This window comes from Rhinatrema bivittatum, chromosome 8 (genome assembly GCF_901001135.1).
Source record: "Rhinatrema bivittatum chromosome 8, aRhiBiv1.1, whole genome shotgun sequence".
Classification (NCBI taxonomy): Eukaryota; Metazoa; Chordata; class Amphibia; order Gymnophiona; family Rhinatrematidae; genus Rhinatrema; species Rhinatrema bivittatum.
Genome location: NC_042622.1, coordinates 186,429,904 through 186,442,322, shown reverse-complemented (window position 1 = coordinate 186,442,322; position 12,419 = coordinate 186,429,904). Strand labels below are relative to the sequence as shown.

At 44.2% G+C, this 12,419-nt stretch overlaps 1 protein-coding gene across 2 annotated transcripts in view; it reads left to right on the top strand.

Moving 5' to 3' along the window:
- The window catches only part of UBE2G1 (ubiquitin conjugating enzyme E2 G1), a 185,574-nt gene that overhangs the window by 94,794 nt on the left and 78,361 nt on the right, over window positions 1-12,419 (top strand). For both annotated transcript variants that reach the window (XM_029612570.1, XM_029612571.1), the window contains one exon: window positions 9,610-9,712. In XM_029612570.1, coding sequence (XP_029468430.1) covers window positions 9,610-9,712 — 103 coding nt within the window. The remainder of the gene's footprint in view (window positions 1-9,609; window positions 9,713-12,419) is intronic.

Genomic DNA, 12,419 nt, shown 5'->3' with positions numbered 1-12,419 from the left:
TGCTCAAGGTTATCTGAACTTTCTCTCCATTCCACTGGATTCCCCACCTCTACAGACATGGAGAACATCCAACCACACCATCCTCCTGGAACAGGATTGTCTCCCTCCTTCTCCAGGCCAAAGCAATAGAACCAGTACCCTACTCTCAGCACGGCCTAGGGTTCTATTCCCGGTACTTTCTAATCCCCAAAAAATCGGGAGGCGTTCGTCCAATTCTGGACCTACATGCCCTCAACAAGTACCTCCATCGAGAAAAGTTCAAAATGGTTACCTTGGGTTCTCTTCTTCCTCTTTTGCAAAGAGGAGACTGGCTCTGCTCTCTAGACATCCAGGACGCATACACACATATTGCGATAACTCCATCTCATCGCAGGTAACTGAGATTTCGTCTGCACCACGCGTCTTCACAAAATGCCTCGTAGTGGTTGCACCCTTCCTCAGGATTCAAGGTGTTCACGTTTACCCCTATCTAGACGATTGGTTGATCAGGGCTCCCACTCAGCAAACGTCTGTTGTCCCTACATCTTACTCTTCATACTCTGATTTCGCTAGGATTTCTCGTCAACTATGACACATCCTACTTGGTCCCATCTCAAACTTTATCGTTCATAGGGGCAGACCTTGCAAGCAAAAGCTTCTCTGCCTCGACAACGAGCTCTCTCTAGTCTCTCTCGCACACCAGCTACAGTCGCAGCACCGCACGACTGCGCGCCTCTTCCTCATCCTGCTGGGACACATGGTGTCCTCAGTTCAGGTTACTCCAATGGCCTGCTTGGCCATGAGAGTCATGCAGTGGACTCTAAGGTCACAATGGACTCAATCCATTCAGCCCCTGTCGACCATTGTCCACATTACAGACTCACTCCGTCAGTCTCTAGCTTGGTGGAAAAATCACATCAATCTACGCCAAGGCTTGCCCTTCCATGCTCCAGACCCTCAAATAATTCTTACCACAAATGCTTCCAACCTCAGCTGGGGAGCCCATGTGGCCGAACTGCAGACACAAGGATCTTGGTCTCCGGAGGATGCCAAACACCAAATAAATTTCCTGGAACTTTCAGCAATCAGATATGCTCTCAGGGTATTTCAGGATCGCCTGTTCAATCAAGTCATCCTGATTCAGACAGACAACCAGGTGGCCATGTGGTACATCAACAAACAGGGAGGGATGGGCTCCTACCTTCTGTGTCAGGAAGCTGCAAGGATATGGGCGGAAGCCCTCTCTCACTCGATGTACCTCAGGGCCACTACTTGCCGGGAGTGGACAATGTGTTGGCAGACAAGCTGAGTCGCACCTTTCAGCCGCACGAGTGGTCTCTCAACCCCTTATTGGCGAACTCTATCTTCCAACAATGGGGTTACTCTCATATAGATCTTTGTGACATTTCAAAACCGCAAAGTAGAGAACTTTTGCTCTCTCACTCGCAGCCAACACTCTCAGCCAAGAGATGCGTTCTCCCTCTCATAGGCAACCGGTCTCCTATATGTATTCCCTCTACTTCCACTTCTCTCGAAGATTCTCATGAAGTTATGTCAGGACAAGGGAACCACGATCCTGATAACACCTCACTGGCCATGCCAAATGTGGTTTCCAATACTTCAGGATCTCTCCATTCGCAGGCACGTTCCCTTGGGAATGTGCCTGCCCCTTGTCCCTGATGGCCTGGATGTTGAAAGGTTAATTCTTCAGCCACTTATCCTTTCAGAACCAGTTTCCCGTGTCCTGATTGCTTCGCGGAAGCCTTCCACGAGAAAATCCTACCTTTACAAATGGAACAGATTTAAGTCATGGTGCTCTTCTCAATCCCTTGACCCCTTTACCTGTCCCACCACGAAGTTTCTAGACTATCTCTGGCACTTGTCAGAATCAGGTCTAAAAACTTCCTCCATCAGAATGCATGTCAGTGCGGTAGCCACTTTCCATAAAGGTATCGGGGACATTCCTATTTCAGTACAGCCCCTTGTAACACGTTTTCTGAAGGGCTTGCTCCACCTCAAGCCTCCACTGTGTCCCCCGGCCTCTTCTTGGGACCTCAACCTGGTTTAGGGTCGGCTCATGAAACCACCATTCGAGCCTCTCCATTCCTGTGATCTTCGCTATCTCACATGGAAAGTGATTTTCCTTTTGGCAATCACTTCTGCTCGCAGAGTTAGTGAGTTACAGGCTCTAGTTACCTATTCACTTTACACTAAACTTCTGCAGGACCGGGCAGTACTCCGCACTCACCCTACGTTTTTACCTAAGGTAGTATCGGAGTTTCATCTCAATCAATCCATTATACTACCTACCTCTTTTCCCAGCCCCATTCCAATCCAGGAGAGCAGGCTCTGCATACCCTTGACTGTAAACGGGCTCTAGCATTCTGCCTAGACCGTACAGCTGCCCACAGGAAAAGCACTCAATTGTTTCTCTTTCCATTCCATCAAATTAGGGCAGCCTGTGGGTAAGCAGACTCTCTCTCCTCTTGGTTAGCGGACTGCATATCCTTTTGCTATCAGCAAGTGGCCATGGCCCTCACAGAGTGTTGGCACACTCTGTGAGGGCCATGACGACTTCAGTAGCACACCTACGCTCGTTGCCGCTTCCTGACATTTGCAGGGCTGCCACCTGGAGTTCTCTCCATACCTTTACAGCCCATTGTTGCTTAGACTGTCTTGCGCAACCTATTTACAACTTGACGTACCAATACCCTTCCGCCTGCCAGGGTTCAGGATGCCCTCCGCCAAATTCCACCCCAGTCCTAGTGCCTTTGCACAACTGAGTACATTTGGTGCATATTAGGACATCCTCAGCTCTGTACTCACCCATATGTGAGGACTACCATCCTGCTTGTCCTGTGAGAAAGCAAATGTTGCTTACCTATAACAGGTGTTCTCACAGGACAGCAGGATGTTAGTCCTCACAAAACCCGCTCGCCACCTCGCAGTGTTGGGTTCGTTACGTTTCTTCTTTTATTTTTCGGCACTTCCTGTAGCTTTTAAACAAGACTGAAAGGGGATGGCTGTAGGGTTAGTGCCATGCTGGGCATGCCCAGTAGATGCCAATCAAAGTTCTAGAAACTTTGACAAAAGTGTTCTGTGATTGGGCTCCATCCTGTGATGTCACCCATATGTGAGGACTAACATCCTGCTGTCCTGTGAGAACACCTGTTACAGGTAAGCAACATTTGCTATCTGTACGTTTTATTTCAGCACAGCTGACTTTGGGAGTCAGGTTGAAATGCCTCTTTTAAAAACAATTTGCGTGTGCATGGAATATTATGGCAGATCAGACCTGTAAGGCCCATCTGTTCTGCCTGCAGCAGTTTTCATAGTCACACTTGATCTCTGGCTTTCCATTCACATTGCTTATTATCCCATCCCTTTACATATGTTGCCACAGGGAGGGTTATTTTCAAAAGCATTTCTGTGGGTAAAACTGAATTAACTGCAGAAATGCAATTTTTCTAAAATTGCCCAAAATGCAGATAAACTCAAGTGCATGTGTCCGGTTTGGATTGAGTGGAGGCACTACCTTGGATCACGCTGGGGAAGGGTTTGGATTTGCGCAAGTAATTGTGAAAATTAAAATTTGTGCATTGAATGGCAGGTAGATTGAAAATTGGTGTAACTTATGCACAATGTTACAAAATCGCCCTCAAATGTACAGCATTTAACATTTCTACATTGAGACTTGAATTTCAGGGTGATAGCAGGTATGAAACTATAAGACTATAAATCTGGCATCAGTACAGTGTGTATATATGTGCGATTGCTGATGGTTAGGCATTTGTGAGCTCTAATCCAGTCAAGGTCGTGTTGAACACACAATTCAGTCGGTAGAACACAATCTGAATGTAATATACTATATAAGGACAGTGACACATCTATTCTGAATATACAGATCTATAATTTGTGGAACTGATTTTGGGATTAAAATTTAAGATATGAGTCCAGTGTGCTACAAAGATGGTCAAGCTGCTGTGATCCTGTATTGTAATCTACCTGCGTACAGAAATGTGCTGCTGCATTTTGACAGCTAATACAAAATTGAAGGATGTTTTTGTTTCTTTTGAGCTTTGATTACTGTTTATTCTTTTGACTTGGTTTGTTTCTGTCCAGATATTTGTTATAACTTAGAATATTGATAAATTACAAATAAGGGCATTTCCTATCCCAAGATTTTGAAGATTCTAAATTTTAACACCCTTACAGTCAAAATTGGCTGAAAAAAAAATTGCAAATAGTTTAAGTTCCTTGGAAATATTCCAGAAGTGGCTTATTGTCAAATTTAATATTAAAGAGGCTTCAGAAGACAGTGTTACAAGTAGAACTTGTGTTGCATATAAACAACCAAATAAGAGAGCCCAAAGCCAGGGAAGGGTTGAAAAATTAATATAGTTAGGAATCATTGCATATAAACAGCCACACTTAGATAATTCAAAATATAGGCTTTCCCTATTTCTTGACTTGTTGCGTTGTCTTTCTGTTTCTGATTTTTTTTTCTCCAGTTTTGAAGAACGACATTTGTATATCTGCATCCCCTTTATAATTTAAAGTCTTCCGTGTCACCACTATTTACTCAAGCTAACTTTGGAAAAGAAATCTCAAATTCAGCACTTTACGTAAAACTTGATTTATGTAAATCATCTTATGCAAGCTATGCATTTTTGAGTTACCTCACTTTTTACCTCCTGATCTATTTGTATAATTTAACTTCTAATACATTAAACTGTTTTTCAGAATGTGGGTAAAGAAAAATGCATGCTAAAATTTTTGCTCACATTTTTTATTACATCACTCCTTTGGTAACAATCTGATCTTGTCATGACAAATTCCATGGTTCTATACTTTTTTTTTTTTTTTTTTGTTCCAAATGGCTTTGTTCTGTATCAAAGTTGCACTTGGAAGCTGACCAGGTTACCTAGTCTGTTGCACATGAATTTAGAATTTACCGAATCATCTGAGATTGATTTCAGTATCTAGATTGGATGGATGATCTGCAATGATATGAATACAAAAAACCCAACTCTCATGTTCAGTCTATCAGTTTGTTTTTAAATTTGTTTATTAAAAAATGTATAACCCGTGCAGTACATGGCGGTTTACGATAACACAAGCATAGGAAACATTTTAATTCAGTTTTTAGCTTAACCTTTTAATTGCCTAGTCCTCTCTATCTTTTTAAAATGATTTACAATTGGGTTTTTTTTTAATTTTTTATTTATTGAATTTTCAATACATGACAAAGAAACCTTTGTACAGAAATTAATGAAAGTTTACAAATAAGCAATATATTTCAGATTATTTAAATTATTCACCAATCGAAACAATTCTTTCAAATATTTCAAAGTAATATTGGAGAGAGAGAATTTAGGAAAACATCAGGAGCTTAAAGGAAAACTAATCAAAGAAAGAACTCCCAATTATCCATTACCCTTTCGTTTAATTCGCGAGAATATATCTTAATTCGTGGGGGTGACTACTCTGGCGTTTAGAAACTCCCTTAGTTATTCAGGGTTATAGAAAACAAAGACATTACCAGAGTATTTTATCACGCATTTTGCCGGATATCTTAAAAGAAATTCTGCCCCGATCGCTCTAGCTTCCGGGCGCATTGAAAGAAAAACTTTTCTGCGTGTCTGAGTGATTCTTGATAGATCTGGAAATATCCGGGTTAACCCCCCCATATACTCAATATTTAATGCTTTGAAGTAATATCTCATAAGTGCCTTATCTAATTCAGAAAGGAAAGACACAAACAAAACTGATCTTTCTGTAACTTCAAATCCAGTGCTTTCTAAGTATTCAGATAAATTATCCCTTTCTCCAACATTCCCTATTGGGGATATCTGAATTTGATTTTGTCTTTGTTTTAAATATAGGATCTTCTTCACGGCTGGTGTTTGTTCATCTGGAATCTTTAGGATCTCTTTTAAGTATCTTTTAAATGTTATCAATGGAATTTCTCCCAACACTTTGGGGAAATTCAGGATCCTAACATTCAGCTGCCTTAAATAATTTTCTACAGTCTCTAGACGACGAGTAGAGACTGCTTGTTCTTTAATGCATCCAATGTTCAAATCAGAAAGCTGTTTTAAATCATTTTTTATTTGAAGCAGTTCGTTCGCTTTATTTTCATTCTTAATTTGATTTTTTCCAGGGCATCCATTCTAAGGGTCTGCTCATCCGTTTTTTTTGTGTAATCATTAACGACCCGAGTCATCCCCACGATTAGGTCCCAAAGGGACTCCATAGTTGTTACTGCCGGTTTTTTTACCTCTAAGGAGAATTTCGAACTTCCACTTGCCTCCTTCTCCCCTCCTCCAGTTGCAGGCGAAAACCTTTCTCTCCCGGTGTTATCAGGGGGCAACGCAGGATTCGTGGAGTCTGTAGGGCAAGGAGTCGAGTTCTCTAACTCCAACGGGATGCCAAGCAGCCCACCATGCTGAGACGCTCCCGTGACTTCATCCACTGGCGTCTCAGCCCGCTCTGGAGTCCTTGGAGGGGTCATCCTCAGCAGCTCTCGCGGCTCTGGGGGGGTCAGCGATATTTCCCCAAGCGGCGACAAAACTCCTGCTTCCGTTCCGCTAGCGGGGCTCGCGGCCCCTGTCTGAGAAATGGGGGTCGCGTACTGTAAAATCGCTCGTTGACCGGCTGAAAGTGTAGGTACAGGTAGGTACACTCTCACTTTGCCCTTTCTTTTATGCGGCATTGTGATTACTGCGGAAATATAATTAATCTCAGGAAAATATTGCAGAGCGTTCAGCCTAGCGACCGTTCAGGGAGCCATCTTGAATCTCTCTCCCCAAAATGATTTACAATTGTATGAAAATTCTTTGATTTCTCCAACATGCACATTAACGAAGGCTGATAAGAATACCATTAAAACTTTAGTTAATTGCATTACTTTTCTCTGTGTGCTATGATGGGTCCAGGATATGAATGTGTTTTCCTATATAAACTTAAGTATCAAATCTTACTAGTCTGTGTATTTGCTTTACTAGTTCTCAAATTTTGCCAGTTCCTGGTCAAAGAAGAGCAAGATTTAATGCTTGTATATCTAATAGCATTATAGAAATTAGGGGGAACCCTTACATTTTTTTTGTTTAAAATGACATAGTGCATTCAGAAAGTTATTCAGACCCCTTCTCTTTTTCACATTTTGTTACATTACAGCCTTATTTTAAAATGGCTAATGTGTTTTTCTCTCCTCAAACTACACACAATACCCCAAAATGACAAAGCAGAATCAAGTTTATAGAAGTTTGTGCAAATTAATAAAAGAAAACGGAAATAATCACATTTACATAAGTATTCAGACCCTTTGCTCAGTTGAATCCTGTTTCCATTGATCATCCTTGATGTTTAATGATATGTAAGGTCCTACAGTTGACAGTGCATGTCAGAGCTAAATCACAGCCATGAAGTCGAAGGAACTGTATCTGCAGCGCTGGCGGAAACACTAAGCGAGCTAGACCTGGGCCATTAGGGGGGGTGAAAGCAGCAGCAGCAAAGAGGAGTGAGGATTCAAATCTCCACTTCTCTTTACTTCCACTCGCGAGAGGTAGGAACTGGGGCTGTGACGGGGGCGGGGAGGTGACTGTGCAATGCAGAAGGTGCCTAGGGTACCTAATCCCCTTGCATCGGCCCTGATTGTCTGTCTGTAGATCTCCAAGCCAGGATTGTCTCAAAGCACATATTTAGGGAAGGGTACAAAAACAAATTGCTGCAGCATTGAAGGTCCAGAAGAACACTGTGGCCTCTATTCTTAAATGGAAGAAGTTCAGTACCACCAGGACTCAGCCTAGAGCTGGACGCCCGCCCAAACTGAGCACTTGGGGGAGAAGGGCCTTGGTCAAGGAAGTGACCAAGAACCCAATGGACACTCTGACAGAGCTCCAGAGTTCTACTGTGGAGATGGGAGAAACTTCCAAAAGAGCTGTCTCTGCAGCACTCCACCAATCTAGGCCTTTATGGTAGAGTGGCCAGACAGAAGCCACTCCTCAGTAAAAGGCACATGACAGCCCCCTTGATATTTGCCAAAAGGCACTTAAAAGACACTCAGAACAAGAGAAACTAGATACTCTGGTCTGATGAAACCAAGGTTGAACTCTTTGGCCAGAATGCCAAGCATCATGTCTGGAGGAAACCAGGCACCACTCATCTAGCAAGTACCATAGAAATAATGGCAGGCAAGAACCAAATGGTCTATCCAGTCTGCCCAGCAAGCTTATGGTAGTATCTGTTATGCAGTACAGTTTACCCCCATGCTTAATGGCTTCCCAGACTGTAAAAGTCAGGGCCCTCCTGTTACTGTTTGAATCCAATTCCCCATTTTCCCTTGCCATTGAAGCAGAGAGCAATGTTTGAGTTGCATCAAAGTATCATACTTTATTGGTTAAGGGTAGTAACTGTCACATCAGCAAGTTACCCCCAAACTTACTAGTATACCATCCCAACAGTGAAGCATGGTAGTTAGTGGCAGCATCATGCTGTGAAGATGTTTTTCAGCTGCAGGAACTAGAAAAGTCGGGATTGAGGGGAAGATGAATGGAGCAAAGTAGAGAGATCCTTGACAACCAGTTCCAGAACATTCTTGGCCTCAAAATTGGGGTAATGATTCACCTTCCAACAAGACAATGACCCTAAGTACACAGTTAAGACAACACAGGAGTGGCTTTGCCACAAGTCTGTGAATACCCTTGAGTGGCCCAGCTAGAGTCCGGACTTGACCCTGATCAAACATCTCTGGAGAGACCTGAAAATAGTTGTGCATCGACACTACCCATCCAACCTGACAGAGCTTGAGAAGGTCTACAGAGAAGAATGGGAGAAAATCTTCAAATCCAGGTGTGCCAAGATTGCAGCATCACACTAAAGAAGACTTGAGGCTGTAATCACTGCAAAAGGTGCCGCCTCAAAGTACTGAGTAAAGGGTCTGAATACTTATGTAAAAATGATATTTCAGGTGACTTTTTTTTTTAAATTTGCAGAATTTTCTACAAACCTGATTTTGCTTTGTCATTATGGGATATTAAGATTGGGGGGGGGGGGGGGGAATGCATATGCATCTTAGAATAAGGCTGTAACTTAGGGTAGGAATGATCTGTTGCTCTTGACCCTGTGTTGATAGGTAAAAAAATAAATAAAATAAAGGTACCAGAAGCCCTGAGGCTAGTACCATCTTTCTGTGTCCTGCTGGGTCAATATATAAAGATGGTGTTGGCTTGGAGGTCTGCCAGTACTATCTTTATATATTGACCTGGCACGGCAGGAGCAACTGGGGATCCTTTATACCTCATTTGGAAGTCTCCACACTGTAGATGTGGGGTGGGGGTTTGGCGGAGTGAAAAGATAAGCCCTGTGGATAGGGGAAGGGCTGGAGGAACTTTTCAGTTATTTTAAATTTTGCTGGCACTGCCTTGTTTTGGAGATGAGACTGTGCAAACAAAACAAACTATCAGTTTTGTTTTGTTTTCAAAACAAAATGAAATGAAACCCTTGTTGTGACTTTGTTAGGGGTTTGCTTTTCTTTGATTTCTAAAAGAAATGTGGCAATAGTACGAGAGCTTCATAGTCTGAGAACTAAACGTTTTGTGTATTTAACACATTGTTTTCTTGTCACAGAGCTCAACAAGAATCCAGTGGAAGGGTTTTCAGCAGGCTTGATAGATGACAATGATCTGTATCGATGGGAAGTGCTTATTATTGGTCCTCCAGATACCTTATAGTAAGTACCAACATTTAAAAAAAAAAATTTCCCAAAAAGCCAAGTGTGCATGGAATAATACTATAGTTAAACCCGACGTTTTTGGTAGTTTCTTGCCCAACTTGTTCCACCTTCAAATCCACATCTGATAGTATCTAAACTAGCACTGATGTACTCTTGCCATCTAAAGATTTTACAAAACACATACAGGTGATCAAGAAGTACATGCCCATAAATGTCACATAGCAAATTTAACACTGATTTCAATAATTTTACATAGAAAAGAGAGGAATGAGATGGAACATTAATTTGCTAGCACTAGGTAGTCTAATGACTGCTTTTCTAGGACCAGACGGATGAAAACTTGCTTCAGTTTATCAGGAAGCATTCCTGCTTGGAGGGAAAGATTCAAAATGAGCGACAAAACTATGGATGTAATTATATTGTGTTTAGTAATCCGGTCATGCATTGGTCCAATAATAGGAAGAGCTGTTCATGATAGAAATGATTTGTGTGATTTCCTCTGTGCAGTTCATGGGTGAGAGAAGAGAAGGTGGTGATAATGCCAAGGGTTAGATGAGGAGGAAAATGGAGAGAAGAGTGAAAGCAGCAGTGATAGGCCAGATATCTCTCATTAGATGTTCTTCTTTTGTACTTTAACCCATACCCTGTTTATGTACTGATGAGCTCTAGCACTCCTGATCTTATGGATGTTTCACAGTGTTTTTTCACTATTTGTTTTGGAATCAATTGCTGTTTCATGGTGCATTATTGCTGTTAAATATTTTGGTTTGTAATTCGCTGAGATTTGTGGATCAGTGGAATATAAATTGTTTAGATAAATACAAAAATCTAGTTTCCTAGCATGTAGCAGATGGACTCAGGACCAATGGGTATAGTGTACTCCTGAGAGCAGTTGGAGACAGATCAGATTTCAATCTGACGTCAGCCCTAGTACATATACCCCTGCAGGAAGTGCAGCTCTTCAGTATTTTCAGTCTCCATAGCAGTTAGGGACTACCTACACGCTCTCACAGCGTTAGAACAAATTCAACAGAGAAAATCCAAATTCAGAAGAAAACCTACCTCTACAGATGAGCCCCGCTCTCCTGCAGTGACACCCTCTGGTCCCTCCCCCAGGTGAGAATTCCCGAGGTGATTTCCATGGGCCCTCTGAGGTAAGCCTCGGTCCAGTGGCCGATCCGCAGCGGGGACCTAGCCCCCAATCTCGGGCGCGGCCGAGAGGCAGCAAGTGCATTCTCGAGCGCGGCGGTGAAGGTATTTGCCCTCTCCCCCCGCAGCCGGAGACCGCCTGGAACGAAACCGGGAAGCGCCGAGGACAAGGTAAGGTAGAAATCTTCTTCATAGACTCTGGTCTCCGAGGTTCGAGGAGTCACGCAGGTCGCCGGCTGGGACCAGTGCCGCTGGGTTGATCCGCCCTAGCAGGGCCAGTCCCCGGTTAGATCCAAGGGTTATCCCACGTGGAGACCCTCAGAGGTGGTCGCCATATTGCCCGCGTGGTCGCCATCACCATCTTGGCCCTATTCGTCGCTCTGTCCGCCGTCTCATTCCGGGCGCACAAGGCTAGCTAGGCGCACAAAATACATGTGCGCATAAAGCTACACGCACAAGTGCCGTGCACATAAGATATACGCGCATCGCATGTTTACTAGGCTGGGCATATAGCTGCAACTTGGGCGCACACCTGCGCGCACACAACCCGCACGCACATCTTAGATGCACCGGAGCGCATAAGGATTTACGCACCTATATCCATGGCACTACCGGAAACGAGATCAAGGCCTCTGCCCAGCATGCCACATCAGAGCTGCACAAAACGAAGAGGCCAACACCCTGTGCGTTCAGTGCGAGGAGGCCCTGGGAGATCCATCCAGGGCTGAGTACCCTGGACCTAGCAAATTCCAGCGGGACACCCCTTCAAACGGGGACCCCCAGGGACACAGCGCCCCTTAGCTTGGACCCAGCATCTATCTCGTGGGTGGAATTCTTCAAAGTTCTACACACCTTCGTTCACATGCAGACGGAGCCTCCGGCTAAACAGCCAGAGCCTCCACCAGAAGACCTTTATGCCCCAGGCCCATCTAGGCCCAGACAAATGTTTCCACCGCCCAGAAGCCCCACCTATGGGGCCACGGACAACTCTGAAAAGGAATCAGAGCCCCTAGAAGAGGGGGAACTTCCCCCTGGGGACAGAGCTTCACTGAACCATGAGACGCTTCTTCACCAAGGACGAGCTCCCAGACCTGGTCACCCACAGCCTGAAGGAGCTTGCTATCCCGGGCACAAGTGCTTCGGGGGAGCCTAAGACGAATCCCCTACTAGAGGGACTCCGCCAGACCTCTCGCCATTTCCCTCTGTTACAAGCCGCCCAGCAGCTAATTGACCTGGAATGGAGTGCTCCAGAGTCCACATTCAAAGGGGGAAGAGCTATGGTAGCCATGTACCCCCTGGACCCGGCGGCCAAAGACCGTCTGACATGCCCAAAAGTGGATGCCATGCTCTGCGCGGTCTCGAAGCGCACTACTATCCCAGTGGAGGGAGGTGCAGCGCTCAAAGATGCTCATGACAGACATCTGGAATCCATCCTTAAACAGTCCTTTGACATCTCTGCTATGATGTCTCTGCTGTCTCTACAAATAGCGGCCTGCTGCACCGTGGTGATACATGCCTGCCTATCACAGACCAGGAGCAACACCCCTGGGGAAGC